The 19,220-nt window shown below is 35.8% G+C and overlaps 1 protein-coding gene across 2 annotated transcripts in view; it reads right to left on the minus strand.

Moving 5' to 3' along the window:
* Positions 1-9,648, minus strand: part of LOC143224947 (cuticlin-1-like) — a 48,527-nt gene extending 38,879 nt beyond the window's left edge. Inside the window, exons 1-2 of one of the 2 annotated variants that reach the window (XM_076453464.1) lie at positions 9,420-9,648; positions 5,873-5,913 (exon numbers count right to left, since the gene is read on the minus strand). In XM_076453464.1, the coding sequence (XP_076309579.1) occupies positions 5,873-5,908 (36 nt within the window). In that variant the 5' untranslated portion in view covers positions 5,909-5,913; positions 9,420-9,648. Of the gene's footprint in view, positions 1-5,872; positions 5,914-9,419 lie in introns of those variants that run through there. The other variant, XM_076453465.1, reaches the window with a different exon arrangement.
* Positions 9,649-19,220: the final 9,572 nt, after the last annotated feature.

A 19,220-nucleotide genomic window follows, 5' to 3' on the forward strand; every position in this document is an offset into this window, starting at 1 on the left:
TTCGCGTTTCAAAGGCCCTCTCATACTCTACAGTCTCCAATCCGAGGGTCGCGGGTTCAAATCCCTGTCACACCAAACATGCTTGCCCTTTCAGTCGTGGGGCGTTATAACATTACGGTCAATCCCACTATTCGTTGGTGAAAGAGTAGCCTAAAAATTGGCAGTGGGCGGTGATGACTAGCTGCCTTTCCCCTAGTCTTACACTGCTAAATTAGGGACGGCTAGCGCAGTTAGCCCTCGTGTAGCTTTGCGTGAAATTCAAAAGAAACCAAACCAGTGTACCAATCAAGCTCCTTCATTACTCCCTATTATTTATATAATTGCCCCAAAGGGATGGGGTTCGTACTAGGAAACAAACCCCGTTAAGTGACCGGCTCGTGGTATCCAAGCACGTGTGCCTCACTAGCTTGTGAACAGGGTGCAAGAATAAGTTCAAAAAAGGTGCCCACCCAGGAATCTCTAAGAGGGGACAGGAACACAAAATTTGATACCTGGTTAAGTTTGAGCTACATTGCAAACTTACTATTCTAACCCTGGATGACCTTTTGGTGGCTTCGCCACATAGATTAACACTCTCCGAGTAAACTAAGTCCACGTGCCGAGTTTGGTCCTCCTAACTCCGAAATTCTGAGAGGAGTTCGCGACAAACAAATTCACATAAACGAGATCAACCGATAAAACATATTTATTTTTGTTTAGACGTTTTTAATATGTAAAATATTTATTACTCTACAAAAAACCAGAAACAACTGCGACCTCATCTTTCACTTGTTCGGATATTTTAGATCTAAAATAAAAATAACATCTCCACTTTCGGTATGTGAAGTAAACGCACCTTATGTACTGTGCGAGAGAGAATGAGACACAGAAAAAAAATTAAAAACCTGTAGAAAGGGGAGTTCACTGTGATATTCTAATTTGACTGCATCTTGATCTTTTAGGCACTGACCTACGGTCTTATGATTCTTTAAATTCGAAAATAAGAAATGAAAACGGTTTTACAGCAACGAAATATTGTTCAAAGGAAAAGTGAATTTCGACCAATAAGAACCTTCATATGATTTTAGAGGCGGTACTGAATACAAACACCGTTTTGTTTAAGTTCTCAGCAAGTGCAATAGTACGATTTTTGCAACATTTACTTTGCTGTTAAGTTACAAAATAGCTTTACTATAAAAAAAAAACCAACAAAAACCATGGAGTAGTTTGTGTGTGTGGGTTCTTATTTACGAACTTTGCTTAGGGGTGTGTGCTGACAAAATGTTTTCACGTTCCCTGACAAATAGATAAACACATACAAACGATCCATTGTATAAGTTCCAGCAAGTCACTGGGAGCACGCTAGGACATTCGGTATATTACTAGTTGTGGTCTCTATATTTGCTAGTTTAGAATTTTCCCGCAAAGTTACGCAGTGGCTATCTGCGAACAACAGTCCCTAATTTGAAACTGATAAACCGAATACTGATATTTGACAAGTCCCCAAAGTATAAAACGCAGTTTTGCGGCAACGGGGGGAAGAGGGCGTGAGCCATGTACTTTCGGATTCACAGTTCGACTACACCCGGTCCTCTTCTCGTAATATATTAAACTGTCTTGACAATGAACCTAGAATACAGATTTGTTCAAAATGTGTCTTCTTACTGAATGTAAATAGCAATTACTTTTTAATAGACATACGAAAGGGCTGATTATAGCTATGACCTTTTTTTTTAAAAAAAAAAGTTAACTATGTTGTGTGTGGTCATCATTCAGTGTTACCGCTTTTATGTAGTTCCTCAAGTACAACATACTTTTTTTTTGTCTTAATTAGTGAGGCTTATGTTCATTAGGAATAAAAATGATGTGTAGTTCCGGAGACGAGTAGAGAACGACGTTTAAAGTATTATTTCCATTTATCGTAGACTTAATTTTAATACAATCGTTTAATGACTTTTTTCCGCTTATTACTGAGTTGCAGGGAGAATTTATCGGAAGTGATCTCTTTGAATTTTAGATACAGCTGAATGAACATTATTCAATAAGTACAGGAACGCTGTGTAATTACAATTCTCCGTTGTAACCTTCGTTTTTTACCGTTCGCAGTACAGCCGTACTCTACCCTGAAAACTAGTGTGAGGTTTGCATCATGCTACACTGCGCATCCCATGCTTTCGCGCCACGCACCGCGACATCCCACGTGCTATCTGTCTTCTTCAACCGCGGTGTTTGTGTAAAGATCCTCCCGCGTAAAGTCTCCAGGTCCTCCGTTCGCTTACTCTGCTGCCACCGTTGCTTGTAGTATTCTCGCCAATTTCGATAACCTAACAACCGCTAGTGAGAAGGGATAACCGCAGATTTGAACATCTACCAAACTCGTGTATTGGATTTCACTTCGATAGGTTGGGCAGATTTTTACTTGTTTAAAGCTAGGTTTTGATAGTATATTGATTTCGTTGAGTGAAATGTTTATAGGCGCTAATTGTTTGTATTGTGACTACGCTTCATGTAGTTTGAAACATCGCCCTAAAAAAAAGAAGAAAAAAAGAGATGAGTCTTTGTTTGTTTGTTTGGGAATTTCGCATAAAGCTACTCGAGGGCTATCTGTTCTAGCCGTCCCTAATTTAGCAGTGTAAGACTAGAGGGAAGGCAGCTAGTCATCACCACCCACCGCCAACTCTTGGGCTACTCTTTACCAACGAATAGTGGGATTGACCGTAACATTATAACGCCCCCCACGACTGAAAGGACGAGCATGTTTGGCGCGACGGGGATGCGAAGCCGCGACCCTCGGATTACGAGTCGCACGCCTTACGCGCTAGGCCATGCCGGGCCAGAGATGAATCTGTAAATATCTAAGTCAGCAAATCTTTAATTCTATTTACTTCTGGAATGTGAAACAAATCGAGTACTCACCTAAATAACACACAAACGCTTTCAAAATGTAATATTTTTAGCTCTACTCTGCGAGTAGGATCGAAAAACGAGTATTCAGAATCGTTGGTAAGTGTTTAAAATATTCGGGGATCAGGAATTTTTGGCTTTTCAGAACGATGTCGACTGTGGTTTTGTATTCTGATTTTTCTAAACATCAAGTGGGGGTTTGATTCGTGGCACTATCAACTACAATCAGAGCACAGGCACCATGTCCCATCGCCGAGCGACGTCTGTGAGCACCCATGTAATAAATTACATATATTTAATAACATACATTTTATACTCTTCGAAGAGAATACCAAAAAATAATCAATATTTCATATTTAGCTATATCTGAGTGTGTTAGTCTAGGGCGCGACTGTGATCAGTTGTATGTATAAAGTAACTCACCACTACAATTCTTTTTTATCATACACCGGCATAAGGCTTATAGTACATAGTCGCGATCAAGAGATGCCTATAATTTGAATATTACTTAATATATTTCAACCCAATCTCGCTAGTAGTTAAATTTCACGTTTCGGTAATATATATTTAGATAATACTTGTTTGTGTGTTACGTTTAGGTACCATACCTTTGTTTCAAATCTCGATGTAACAGGAGTTTGTGTCACGTTTAGATAACACGTGTTTACGTGACAAATGTGCATATGTTCAGAGATACAGCTCTAAGTAATTTCTCATAGTTTAAAATTATCTGACATAAAAATAAATATGAAATGAAATGTTAAATTGATAAGTAAAACATTAATAACTTTATGGGTGAAAGTTAAAAACAGCTAAAACGAGATAAAAAACATAATAAAACTGAATTTTTAACCGTTTATTTTTACAAAACATTAAATATATCTATTTAATCATCACGTCCTGAACATTATATTGACCTTAACATAAATATGAGCTCACTCTTAACACTGTTTATTGTATGTTTTACTTTATTGAAATAGATTCTTTTTTATTTTACATTTATTAACATTAGATTTTGTTTGTTTGAAATTAAGCGCAAAACTACATAATGAACTATCTGTGCTCTGTTCACCACGGGTATCGAAACCCTGTTTCTAGTGGCGTGTGTCCCCCGCTACTACAGCGGCAAGTCAACGGATTTACAACGCTAAAATCAGAGGTTCGATTCCCCTAGGAGGACTCAGCAGATAGCCCGATGTTGCTTTGCTGTAAGAAAACACACACTCAAACACACTCTAGCGGGTTGAGTTCGAAGACATGCCGCTGTGCTGTTGGGGTGGAGTAACATTAGGTTCACGACAAATAATTTTGGCATGACGTACAGTGACAATTTTTACCGCAAGTTTAAATAACTCTCTGAACAAGTGGTCAGTAAGATGCTAAACAATTCTCATATTCGTGAATTTGAACATAATTAAATACAGTAAATATCATGCAGTCAGTAGTTATACTTACTGAAATGTTCAAAGGTTATCCACTTTAATCCAATTAAGTACAAAAGGCTTAAGGCATTACATGGGGATATTTTCATTGAACCTTATAATATGTTTCACAAAACTGGTATTAGATCGCAAGTGAACAACAATAAGACAAATATATTTCCTTCGATTTTACATAATAATTTGTGGACTAGTATTATTAGTAATACTACTATTTACTTACACACAGTTCATCACAAGTTTTGTGAGATTTAATACTTTTTTTTGCTTACTAATTATTTTAAATAGCACTTAGACTTGAACAATTCTAAATTTCAATATTACGTAACAGAGTGGGGGTGTCAGTTCCGCTTCGTATCATGGCCTTACTGTCAAGAATGATTATTAGTGGGCGAACCTAATTTATTTAGGTGAAATTGCATGGAATACTGTTTGAATTGTGTTTTTATCTTAAATAGTGGAAATATTTTGTTTACTAACCGAAATAGGCTTACGTGCCACGGGTTTAGAACTTCTGTTCCAGAATATATCGTTTTACTACATGTATGTGATAAAATCTCATTTCTTTGTGCTTGTGTTTTTTAAAAAAGTAAAATCATCAGTAGATTTATATGCTGTATAGTCAGATAAACATAAAGACATAAATTGACAAACAGGTTATTAGACAAGTGATATTTAAAACATAATAGTTTAGGCTTGGCCAGCAAGATGCGGATTTTAAAGCATGCTATCCATATAGTTAATCCCAGAAATACTGACGGAATGTATGTACCCACTGGCCTTTCAAAACACATTTTTCTGAATTATTCACGCGCCATTACACATGAGACAAATCTTTTAAGCAAAAATCCATAGTACAATTAATCCCACTAATTACTGGTGGAATCCCTGTGCCTTTTAAATACAAATTTATTAACTTCATCCAGTTGTTTTCAGTTCTTTAAACCAAGTGTTGTGACAAGCAACAAAAACAAAATTAACATGATGCTGTTTGAGTAACCCATCGTTTGAGAACCGCCGTGTAAAAGTAACTATACTTTGAGGTTTAAACTAAATACATCGGTTGAAAGTAATTTTATTAAAAATACATTGTGACAGTTAGTATTAAATTATTCAATTAAAATGTTTCCCAGTGAGTCATCGATAAGTTTATAAAATAACAACTCTTGTACAGCTGTGCGCTAAAAGGGAACAAACCAAATAATGTGTAGTACTCACCTATCGTAACAAAATAACAATGACGTACGTACAGCCAAGCTGGCTCGTATGTTGTAATTAATAACTAAAACACAATACTTCAAATGAAAAATTATGATTACTGTACTTTTCTCTTGATGTTTTTCAAGCAAAGTAATAAACAATATTAAAGTATTTTAAAAGGGTTTAGTTAGGTGACCATTAAAAGAAAAATCGCCGAAATTAATACTACGGATATATAGTACTGATACATTCTGATCATACATTACAATACTAACATTGGAGCCATAAGTACCTTGTGGCTAGTTTACTAACACGTCATCTTAATACAAAAACAAACAAACAGAACTTACCAAACCTAGAATAAGAGGCAACCGGTTCGTATCCATGTTTCCTGCAAACGGGACAAAAAAAAAAGTAGGTCATACTACAGAAATGACGGGATGAGGTAGTTACAGTCGTGAGATAAACTTTAGGCCTACATAGTTCTATAGTACGCCTACATGACCGACTTACTACGTGCACCTGAATTTTATTAATCCTAAATCTCTCACTTCCGAAGGATATTTAAAGATCATATTTTCCCCATTATTTTTATATTTCATAAAATATTCACCATTCCTTATTTGAATATTCTAAAGTTAGTGATTGCTGTGTTTTGTTTTCCCACCCTTCTATAAGAAAGATTGTCAAAATTAATTACGGTGATCTAGAAACCCAAAAGGTAATCAAATCGCAATACCATTAAATTTATTAACGCTAGAGATTTTTTTCTGACTTGACAAAATGAATTTATATCATTTTATTTTTTATTTACCGAAGAAAAGTAAAAAGTCCTCTATAGTTTAATTTATTAGGTAATAGAAAATATTTAGAAACAAAATAATAGTTCTGTTTATCAGATACAAACGTCAGGTTTAGAAAACTCAATATTAGTCACTATATACATGATAGGACATACTATATTTATATTAAGGTTATAAAAGGTATGTGAAGGTTGAATATATTGTACAAAAACAATTTTGGGGTTTCACTAACGTTGTTACAGACCATGCCACAACGTCGGGTCATGTTCTCTTTGACAAGCGTATATCTTGATAACAGACAGCGTAGTTTCCAATAATAAAAGCTCCAGCATATGCCACTACCCTTCTCTGTGTGCTTTCTTTAAACACCTAGTGTACAAGAACGGCTTGGCCTATACAAAGTAGCACGAATATGAGTTTCATTCTCCAGCTGCTTGAGTTATGCAACGGTTGAATTGGATGTCTGTTCTTAGTGAATACTTACCCTATTGGCGGCTGTCACCTTCTCGAGTATGTTGCTTAGAGGTCTCAAATATTACAAGACACCGCACAAGTTACTCCACATTCATTTCTTTTTGTGCTTAATGTCATTCTAAAATACCTTACGTAAATTCACTTTTATTATCTAATTATATGAACAGTTTGTCAGAAAGAATTGTTAGATACCTTTCCAAAAAGCTTTTAATCTTCGGTGGTATCACATTACTTACGTAACACGAAAAAACGTCAAAATGTTGTTCTGATAAATGCCGTAACATGGTGACTTTACATATGCAGTGGTTGTTATGTAAGTTATTGATTCTCATATTCTAAATCGTTTCCGTATTACTTGATCACCTCTTTGTAGTTGTACCCAATGTGTTGTATAGTTACCTGCGTTTTTTATTTTTAGGCTGTTATAAGTGAGTAAAAATCACGAGATGTAAAATAAACACAGTATTTCTCTTGTTGGAATTTGGTGTCTTACTTGAAAATCAATTTATTATAAAACTGTATTCATGAAATGTTAATATTCGACATACAAGATATATATGTATATAAGCATGAAAGATATTTATTTGTATGAATGAGTCTTGCCATCATACATATATAAACGGAAGTACAAAATAGCTTTTCCTTTTCTGCTTCTTCGAACCACATCATGGTGATATAATACAAAAATATTTCTGTAATTATTTAAGCTTTTGTCTTCTGAATTACTGCCATTGGTTTATTACTACAAATACACATGTAGCAGAGGCGTAAAGAAAGAGTTCCACAGTAATATTGAAGCACTAATAAAATTAAACGTTTAAACCTATGGAACATCAGAATAGTAGATCTAAATTAGGCTTCTATTAATAAGAAATGTAATAAAATATATTTTCAAATTAAAACCTTTGAAGGAAAGTATTATAAAGTTATCGCGGGATTCTGTCCGATGTACATAATACTATACATTTTAAATTCGAATTCTTTGTTTATACACCAATGCAGGGTTTCACACTATATTATTTTGGTTATTATTAACCACAAAGCCACACAATGAACTATCTATGTTCTACTTACCACGGGTGCCGAAACCTGACTTATTGCGTCGTAAGCATGTAGGCTTGCTTCTGCGCAACTGGGATGCTTTGAATTACATAAAAGTAACGCACTGGCGCTTCAGGAAGTTATTCTAATTATTACCAACCTTTTATTAAAATAACTGGTGGTGTCATCATTAACTTTGTTATCCTCCAATGGCACAGCGGTACGCCTGCGGGCTTACAATGCTAGAAACCGGGTTTCGATACCCGTGGTTGGCAGAACACAAATAGCCCATTGTGTAGCTTTGTGCTTAACTTCATACGAACACTACCCTTGTTAGCAATAGTTCCACGCATATTTATGAAACATTCCCTTGTAAAGTTGCTATTTTTTCGTTCAAAATAACATGTATGATAACAACGCTCGAAATTCTTAAGAATTGCATGTTTTCAGTTAAAGATTTTAAGCAAAAAGCAATAACTTTTGTCGATATGCGCTAGACATCAGTAAAACTAGTTACTACTTCTGTAATCTGTATTTGAAATTTGTACAAACCTTTTTAAGTATGTGAAAAGAAATTTATAGTATGATAGGCTTAATATATCTTTGTTTTGCTCATGCCAGTTGACAGATAATGTGAGCGAAACTGGTCATCATTTGTTATGGTGATGTACTTTTAGTGTTTTGTGCCTACTATTAGGAAGGCAACTAGTCATCATCATCCACCGCCAACTCTTGGGCTACTCTTTTGCCAACGAACAATAGGATTGACCGTCACATTATAATGCACCAAAGGTTAAAAGGACAAGCATGCTTGGTGGGAAGGGAATTCGAACCTGCGACTCTCAGATTGCGAGTCAAGCACCCTAACTACCTGGCCTTGCCGGATTTAGAAAATTAAAAGGAAAATTCAACAGCAGTTATAAGTAGTTCCTGTAAATGTATTCTGTCACACACATATATAGAAAGTAGAGATGTATAGAAAAAAAATCAACAATAGTGTGTGTGTGTTTCCTTACAGCTATCTGCTGAGTCCACCGAGGGGAATCGAGCCGCTAATTTTAGCGTTGCAAATTCGTAGACTTACCGCTGTACCAGCGAGGGATGAACAATAGTAATAAATTGCTCTCTTCACACATAAGATAGAAGTATATTTAAAGTATGCAACAACAGTGATAAGTAGTTCTCTTAGCGAATGCTCGCACACACGCGTATAATGTCATGAACAATAAGTTTGTGATGAAAATATTATATTTATGTTCAACATCTCCTCAAAATTATTTTTTTTTTCAAAACAAAACAAAAATGATTGCTGTCCTAATGGTCCACCGGTGAGACAACGGAAAGTTTAGGAACTTGCAACGCTAAACTCCGGGTTTCGATTCCCCGCGGTGGATACAGCAGATAGCCCAGTGCGACTTTGCTCTAAAACACATAAACGTTTCTGATGTTACTTGAAGAACAGCGCAAATAAATACGGATATATAGCTGAAAGTATAAATTAGCAATGGTTTCAAAACAATGCCAGTAACGAACGTCTTTGTGATTAAAAATGAAAATACAACAAGTTTTCTTTACTTACCTTAAATTCACGCGGGAATAATTTTCAAGACGAATTAATTGGTAGATATGAGGGAGGAATTACAGTGTAAGATAAAGAAGGAGCTCGAACACAGCTACTGTTCTACGGCATAAGTTAGCTTTTTGACCTCCGTTTACTATACAGGAACAGCGAGCACTGCTCTCCAAGTTTTACTCCCACCAGTTGCTCTATCCCACCTCGTTCTGACGGAAAACTTGTTTCCACGCTTGCTTTACATCTGCCTGCTCTCATTTTATACAGCCTACCCTATCACGTGACTGGAATAAAACCAGACAGCATGCTAGGTTTTGCATCATTTCGAAAGTAATTATTCAATCCTTTCCTGCTGTATTTTTGTAATTTTTAGTTACTCCTTGAATAACCACATGTGGGCCACATTACAGTTCGGGTCTCTGTACGCGTAACCACGTTTCTATAGTAGAAACATATGACTGTCTTTTGTTGAAGAGGTGAATTATTTCACATGAACACAAAACTAACTTCTGTTATTTTGACTCTTTTGTGAAATAGTTTTTGTCATTCACTTTGTTTTCGCACGTCTTCAAACTTTCAGTTAAATGAACAACCAACCAGGCTTATAATTAAAATAACAATAAAGGTACTAGAAAATAAAGCTTATTCTCCATGTGGAGATTGGTGTTCATGTTGAAGTTAAGCACAACGCAACGCAATTGAATATCTGTGCTTTGTCCACAACGGGTATCGAAACTCAGATTCTAGCAATATAAATTTACAGACTGGGTGGCGTGGCGATTTACCTGGAACAAGTTATAAAGCAACATACTTTTAGCTTAATAAAAACGATGATAAAATTGAAAGAAAATCAAATCTCGCACGGTGTATGTATATGTAAAGAAGGACTATTTTTGCTAACTGTCCCTAGTTTAAACTGATAACTAGGGGAAAGACCTAAACCGCCTATAATAACAAAGTGCGGAGTGGGATTTTGTGGGAAAAGTTAGAAAATATGAAACCTCAGTTTTATAGTCTGGTATGCTAACCGCTAAGTTTGTTCGACTTACACACACACACACACACACATATATATTAGATGTACTTTCGCAGGGTCCCCAAAAATGTTCTGTTTCAAGAGTAAATAAAACCAAAATTAAGAGTAACAAATATTTTTATTTCTCCTTTTCGAAGTTCATGTCATGTTGTATTGTAGTCTACAGAGTACATTGTACATAATTCTTGTCGTCATTCTTGGCATGCGCACCCTCTACTGACGTCAGGACAGTTCAAACTGCAGCGTTAAGCATCTCTTATGTGATAATAAAGTTATAAAAGAAGTTAAAACACATGTCGAAATGGATAACTACTGTCAAACAATTACGGAATGCCTTCAGAAAGCAGCCAAGTTAACAATACCAAAACAACACCATAAAACAACAAACAACACATGGAAACCCACCACAGAAATAATCAATCTAATCAAAAAACGAAGACAATTAAGGAAACAGTACATTTTAACAAGAAACAGAGAAACCAAAACACAAATAAACAACATTAGAAATCACATCAGAACACAAATAAAACAACAAAAACAAAATAAGTGGTACAATTACTGCAATAAACTAAATGATGAAACTGACCCGAAAAAATTCTGGTCACATCTTAAAAGGCTCACAACTGAAAACACAAACACAAAGAAATATCCTCCACTTGAACATAATAATACTACAGCACACACAAATAAAGAAATAGCCGAAGCTTTCAAAGATCAACTCCAAAATACATTTAAAACTCACACTGATCCGGATATAAATACATATTTCTACACTAAAGTCACTAATCACATAGTAAACAATAAACATCAATTTGAACCAATTTTTCCAGTAAACATAACTGATACAAATACAAGATCCGATACAGAATATGTAAGCACATTACTAACAAATGAAATATCCCTTCAAGAATTACTAGAAGCAATAAAAAACACAAGAAACAAAGCACCAGGTGAAGACGAAATACAAGCTATCCTCCTAAAAAAGGGCACTCCGAAATTGTTTGACCACCTAAATTCACTTTTTAACTTATCACTATCCTCAGGATACATCCCAGTTTCTTGGAAGCTTGCAAATATATTAATGTTCCATAAGGAAGGAAAGCCAGCGAATAAACCTAAGAGCTACCGACCAATCAGCCTGACCAGCTGTGTAGGCAAAATTCTTGAAAGAATAATCAGTAATAGACTCTCCACATTCTTGGAGATAACATCAAAATTGCCAAAAGAACAAAATGGATTCAGGAAATTTAGACAAACGACAGACCACCTAATCAGATTAACCGAAACCATAATAGATAGCTTCAACAAAAAAAAATGTACAGTCGCTTGTTTCCTTGATATCGAGAAAGCATTTGACACTGTATGGCACTATGGTCTAAGGTTCCGAATGAATGAAATGGAACTACAGTGAGGAATTATTCGCTGGTTATCTAACTTTTTGGAAAACAGAAAATGTAGAGTAAATGTTGAAGGAACTTTTTCTGAATACTTTACTCCACAAGCTCGTGTCCCTCAGGGAGGGGTGGTTAGCCCTATACTGTTCATCATGTATGTAAACAATATGCCACTGAAGGATCCAAATCATGGATTCTCTTCACAGTTCGCAGATGATGTGGCAGTCTGGAAAAGTGCCGCAACACCCACGATAGCAGCCACGAACATACAACGGCAACTAAATAGAATAAGTGAATATTGTCAAAAATATAGAATAAAAATAAATACAGCAAAAACACAACTCGTAGTCTTTACGAAATCCACAAAACACAAAAATCAACAGCCAGAACTATATATGAATGGCACTCTACTCCAGACTGCCCCATCGGCAAAATTTTTAGGTCTGACCTATGATTCAAAACCAACTTGGATCAATCATGTGAACGAAATTAAAAATAAAGTCTGGCGAAGAACTAACTATGCTAGGAGTCTAACTGGTAAAAACAGTGGAGCATCTACAGATAACATTCTAAAAATCTATAAAACATATATTAGACCTGTAATAGACTATGCAGCTCCAGCATGGATAAGTGTAAGCAATAAAATAATTAAAACTAAACTACAAACAATCCAAAACACACTCCTCACAACTGCATACAGAGTTTCAAGAACAATATCATATCAATTCATTCACAAATACTCGAACATACCAACCATACCAGATAGACTCCTACATATTACAATTATGTACTTTAATAAGAACTGGATGAAAAACGAATTACTATGCGAACTAGACAGGTACCTCATACATGATGAAGCTAGTCCTAAATATCTCTCCCCAGTTAACTTATATTTCAAATATAAAAATAAATAAATAAATATAAAAACTTTAAATAATAAAAAAAGAATATAAACTTTAAATAAAAATTTAAAAAAAGTATAGTTTCTTTATTTATGTATTTAAAAAAATGCCACCAGCAAACTTGACATTCTGCTAATAGAATAATAACTGTATACGAGCCAAAATACATGGACATTGTCCTGAAAAGGACCAAATAAAATTCAGTTCACAGTCATAAATATCAATCAGCCAAGAATATAAGTACGGGGAGGAGGAAGAGGTCATAGAGAACCTGACCCTCCAGGGTATGTACCCAAACACCGACGACATTCATTTATGTGAAGTCATTTTAGTGTATACTGACTGGCTGACTATCTGACAGCCGATACACTGCTGTATAGTGGTGCGAATGGTTAAAACAAGTGATCCCTTTAGAGGGCCGAAATAAATAATTGATATATTAAAATCCAATGTAAATATGTGTAAATACAAATCATGCAAAATTAAATATAAATGTTTAAAACCTATAAATATGACAGGTACATGATTCTCGTGTTATAGTTATGTTTATAATTAATATTATATTAAAAACAAAAGTTTAAAGAAGTAAGTAATCGCTAAAATTACACAATTTTTCAAACACAGTTCTAGCTTGAATGAAATTTGTACAGTTTCGGCTTCACGTGGAAAAATGAATTTTACGGGATTTGGTTAAACAAGGTCGAGTTTGCTATATTAACACGCTTGTGAATATGCAGATTAGCAAGTTACGTGACAACCACAGCCGGTACAAAGTTGTGGTAGAACGGTTTTTGTCAAAACTATGTTATGTGGTTAGTGGAATGACAGCGAAAACTGATCGCTTTTGGAAAAATATATGTATGTAACAGACACTTCTAACGCAAAATATTCATACGCTCGTATCATAAATATTTGTTCAGATTGAGGATTTAGAATTTCCGAGATGGGACTTTATTCATATTTAATGGCACTGGAAAACAAAGGAATGCGAATCAACTTGAGGTTCAAGACTTTCCATAAGTCGTACCCCAGCCATGGTGAACACGGTGTGGCGTCTTACAATAGGTGAGACTCAATTAACATAAAGCTCAGTAGCTTTATTTGGTTTGTTTGAATTTCACGCAAAGCTATACGAGAATTATCTGTGCTAGCCGTCCGTAATGTAGCAATGTAAGACTAGCTAATCATTACCAGCTACTGCCAACTCTTGGGCTACTCTTTTACCAACGAATAGTGGGATTGATCGTAACATTAAGAGCCTGCACGTTAAGAGCAAGCACGTTCGATGGGGCGTGGATTCGAACCCGTGACCCCAAGTTCGCAAGTCAAGCTCCCTAACCTTGGCCATGTCAGGCCATAGGTCAATGGCAAAATCTGTCTACGTATCTTAGGCAACATAATCAAGATGATATCCGTCTGTAAAAGCACACAACTCAGATTAACACAAGCTTCTTGTACGAGATATCTGTTATTTCGTCGCATACTTTAAGTAGCTAGAGAATGAAATAGGTATACATGCTATTTCTTCCGAAGATAAATCGTCAGACTCAGTGCCTATGGATTTCTATGCGATCAGACTATAGAAACAGGCACTGAGAAACTGTTATCTTCTTACACTAGATGGATTATGGAAACTAGCAGGGAGAAATGTAATGTTTTTGAACATGGTAGTTTTACCATGTAGATTTTACAAGCGAAACTACAGTACAGGACTATTGTCAAATTACACTGTCGTCAAGTAGAGCACGACTGGTCGTTGTGACACGAACTATAAAGACGTGGTGAGGCTCCAAAATCGTTTTAATATAATGCACTCTATGAAATATTTACACAATCGTTTCGCGTGAAAAATATTTCTTTGTTGTTTTTTTTCTGAGAGGTCAAATAGACATAATTTTTAAAATAAATACAGTTTGTACTTAGAAGTAAAGTCAACGGATTTTATAACTAAAATTTATATGATAGTAGGATGTCGTTAATTCTAAAAAATAATAGTAAACAATTCTCAGATAAAAAGGCTATATTCTATTCAAATAAAAGTTAGATCATAAATCTTTATATTTAACCACGTGATCAATTTTTCAGGTTTAAAACGCCTGTCTGCTGAGATAGCAAATCTTAGTGACGTAATATACCATACAGAACGTGATTGAAAAATAATAAAAATTACCTTGTGTTTCAGAGATGTAGGAGGGAGGGATTTTAGTTTTTATGTTGAAACTATGGCAGCTGGATACTGAACTTGGGAGGGTCAGAGAGCTAACTGAGCATGTGTGTTATATCTGCTCTGAATAGTCATTTTACGTCGGTCATAAATACCCCAAATTTACAATATTTTAAGCCTGAAATGTAAGTCAACTTCAGATAAAAGTCAGTGTGGGTAAGTATAAAATGAACATTTGGGAAAGTAAACTTCCGTGTCAGTATCTCTTCAATAAGGACCGGTTTTGCAGTCTACGGCCAGGTACGGATTGTGGGGGGTGGAGGGGAAGAGCGGCTACAATGAATAGTAATCCATAACCTAAGCGATCAAATGATGACAATTTCAGTAAATACTGTCGAAATTTAAGTTTCATTTACTGAAGAATTTTGTTGAAAGAATATTGATTGGAAAATTATTAAACGTTTATTTACCCCTACCGTGTAACAGAAAACAATATATTGCGTTGGGCTTGTAACCTTTCTGTTGGGCACTACCTAATAAAACTGTTTCCATTCTCTGCATTAACCCGTAAACAACTAAACACCTTCATTTAAAAGCTACGCCATGTCCTCTGTGTGAATCGAATCCTGGATTTTTAACGTTATAAGTCCTTAAACTTACCGCTGACAATGCAAAGGACGTAACGAATACGAGAAAAAATAATAAAGTATGAGCTTTGTTATTTAAACTAACATACATGTGAATGAAAAATCTACATGTTTGGAATCCACAGGAGGAGTTGTGGTGTTTTGTTGTCTCTTCTAGTTGCGAAATGTCTACATAATTGGAGTGGAAAAGACTAATTTCAATGGTACCTCCACAAACTATTAACATTTCGTGCTTATTACTCAATTTATTTGAAATAATATTTAACCAAATACTTGAATAATTCTCATTTTGTTCGAAGAAAAATCTCAAAAGGGATGTATAGAACGACTAACTACTGATTAAAATATCAAAAAAAAAATGGGGGAAAAAAGCTGTTTTGATTTATTGGTAGAAGGGATGCAGGACAGGAACCTGAGAAATGAAATTTTCCTATTTTAGCGAGACTGTAAGTCATCATTTACTAGAATGTTACGACCATAACAAACAACGGTCTAAATGCGTTAAGCTGTTAAATCTCGAGAGATGGATGGTTAAATTAACTCTTTAAAAGAGTAACAATGATATTTTCTCAAACCTCGATACAATTTTAGTGACGTAGGAAACAGGGATGGGGACGTTTTTAGTCTGTCCCAATAAAATATTATTGAAATTCGGAAAATTACTTTCAGGAAAAGCAGAAGAATGCATGAAATTTAATCCAGAACACATGAGCTACCAGAACCCTAAGGCGAGCCCTAGGCCCTCGCCGTAAATGGTGGGCCTGTGGCTTACATTCCTGCGCTTCATTCGGTCAAATGAACCTTGGGCTCTCGCTATAAATTATGGGTCTGTGGCTGACATTCCTGCACTTCATTTTGTCAAATGAGCCCTGGGCCCTCCAGATACGATTAATAATTATCAGTTTTTGTTGGACACGCATTGTCTGCAGTTTGTGTTTGTAAAACGAATAAATCGTGGCTTGTGTACGTTCAGCGTTTACAAAGAATTACACGAAATGTATGCTAACCACTGTCATGCGTTTGAATGCTTTTTAATATTTGTTCGATATATAATAAATTTATACGTGCCCTTCTCTCTTGAGATGTTGCGTACATATGTAAAAAAGCTTCCTGATATGCATAAGTAAGATTTTATGTAAAGGTTATCGTAATATTGAATCTTTGGTGCATACGGAAGTATCAAATATGCATGTTTACTGGCGCCATGTATTTGTGGTGTACAACCATTGGAATTTGGTATGGGAATATCAAAAATCAGAACGAGTGTATTTAAGATAAAGTAATAATTAAATATTTATATTTCATTTTATGGCATACTCTTTCAACGCATGCAAGCAGAAATGTAAACAAATTACACATTCTGACTTTTGTATGAAATAGTTCTGTTTTTGATATCGAATATTTTCGATCTAAACGGTACCATATGTGACGTATGGGCTCAATGGACACTGAAATTTATTTAAAGCCATCCCTAATTCTGCATTGTTGACAAGAGGAATGGAAGGGTTGCAATTTTATGACGCACCGGCAGCTGAAAAGGTAGAGTATGTCACGGGTTCAAACCTTGAACCTTCTAACCTTCATCTCACCAACTTCTAGGTCTTGCTTGGCCCGAAGTGACCGTAATCTTGATTTAAACACTGAAGGCTATTTCACACGTTCTGTTGAAATTAAACTTCTTATTATCTACTTACATTTATCGCCATGTGTGTGTTTGAACTTTCATATCCTATTTACAAACCAAAAATCTCTTCTGAGCAATGTTTTTCTGAGCATTCTTTTGCGCTATTTACAATTATCTTACAAGTCCAATCTGTTCATGGGCATGAAGCTATCACTGACAACTGTGTGGACTCCTAGAATAAAAACAAGAATATATAACAAATCCACCCTGTTGCTTATGTGCCGTACGACGGTTACGGGACCTAACATGGCCAGGTGGTTAGGGCGCTCGACTCGTAATCTGGTAGTCGCGCCAAACATGCTTGTTCTTTCAGCCGTGAGGGCGTTATAATGTGACGGTCAATCCCACTATTCGTTGGTAAAAGAGTAGTCCAAGAGTTGGCGGTGGGTGGTGATGACTAGTTGCTTTCCCTCTAGTCTTACACTGCTAAATAAGGGACGGCTAGCACAGATAGCCCTTGAGTAGCTTTGTGCGAAATTCAAAACAAACACACAAACAAAAACAAACAAAGCGCTCGTCAGTATTCAAAATGAGTTCTCAGCCAGAGCTTCGACTTCGATTAGTTCACGTTTAGCTCAAAAACATATTTTTCTCTTTATTATGACATGTATGTTTATAGCCGAAAGTAATTGTTTTTAAGTGACGGGAAATCTTGAATATTATCGCATAGGGGGCTGTCTCTGTAAAATGTAGACATATATATAATTGAGGACATATTTTACGGTGTAATGAATGTGGTTCACACTTTATATTTTCTCCATTTTTATATTGTACTGGTATAGAGGTACTATTTTTTGAAGTTGAACTGTTTATGAAACTCCTATATTGTATTGAGTTAGTTAGATATACATAAGCATAGTACAGTGTTTTATATTTTTCATTTCAGTAGAAGATTATTGGCGCCAACTTGATGACAAATTAAAGATTGGTTATTTCCAAACAATTTTATATTCTGTCGCCCCTGTGGTTCAGCGATAGGTTTGAAGGTTTATAAGGCTTAAAATAAGGTCAGAAGGGTAACAATAGAAATAACCCTTTGCGTGACTTTGTTCTTAGCAGCAAAAAACAAACAAACACAGCAGATGCGTGCTTTGCGCTTAACAACAAAAATAACAATAAATCTCGAAAGTAAAGCTTATTTCACTGCTTGAAAAGTGGTTGCCTGTCAGCACACGGTAGAAGTTATTTACTTAAAGCTTTGTGCTTAAGAGTAACAACAAGTCTCGAAAATTAAAGCTTACTTCACGTTGCTTAACAATGGTTATATGTCAGCACACGGTAAAAACGATTTAATATTGTTATTTGTAATAAAGTGTCGTGATGACGAAACTCTAGTAACAACCACAACATCTGATCGGTTTGAATATCTAGTTTTCATTAATTTGGTAGAAAACTGAAACATGGCATAACCTAGTATTTAGCATCTTTGAATCTGAGGGTTCACGATCGTGGACCGTTGCTGTAAAAATGCACTCCGCACTTTGAAGGAGTGGGTATACTATAAGAATGAGTGTCAAATACAATTATTTGGTCGCGTAAGACTAGCCCAAGAGTTGACGGGGGATAATGTTGAATAATGTTCTATTAAATCTTGGCCCGGCATGGGCAGGTGGTGAAGGCATTCGACTCGTAATCCCAGGGTCGAGGGTTCGAATACCCGTCACATCCAACATGCCCCTTTCAGCCGTATTGGCGTTATAATATTACGGTCAATCCCACTATTCGTTGGTAAACGAGTAGCCCAAGAGTTGGCGGTGGGTGATGATGACTAATTACCTTCCCTCTAGTCTTATACTGCTAAATTAGGGACGGCTAGCGCAGACAGCCCTCGTGTAGCTTTGCGCGAAATTCAAACCAAACCAAACTATTAAATCTATCACTTCAAAATTAAAGACGGACATGTGCAGCCATCCTTTTTAGCGGCTTTGTCTGAAACTTAAAAAAAAAGAAAAGGAACACCAGTACTATTAAAAACTTTGG

The sequence above is a fragment of the Tachypleus tridentatus genome, chromosome 9, assembly GCF_004210375.1.
Source record: "Tachypleus tridentatus isolate NWPU-2018 chromosome 9, ASM421037v1, whole genome shotgun sequence".
Lineage (NCBI taxonomy): Eukaryota > Metazoa > Arthropoda > Merostomata > Xiphosura > Limulidae > Tachypleus > Tachypleus tridentatus.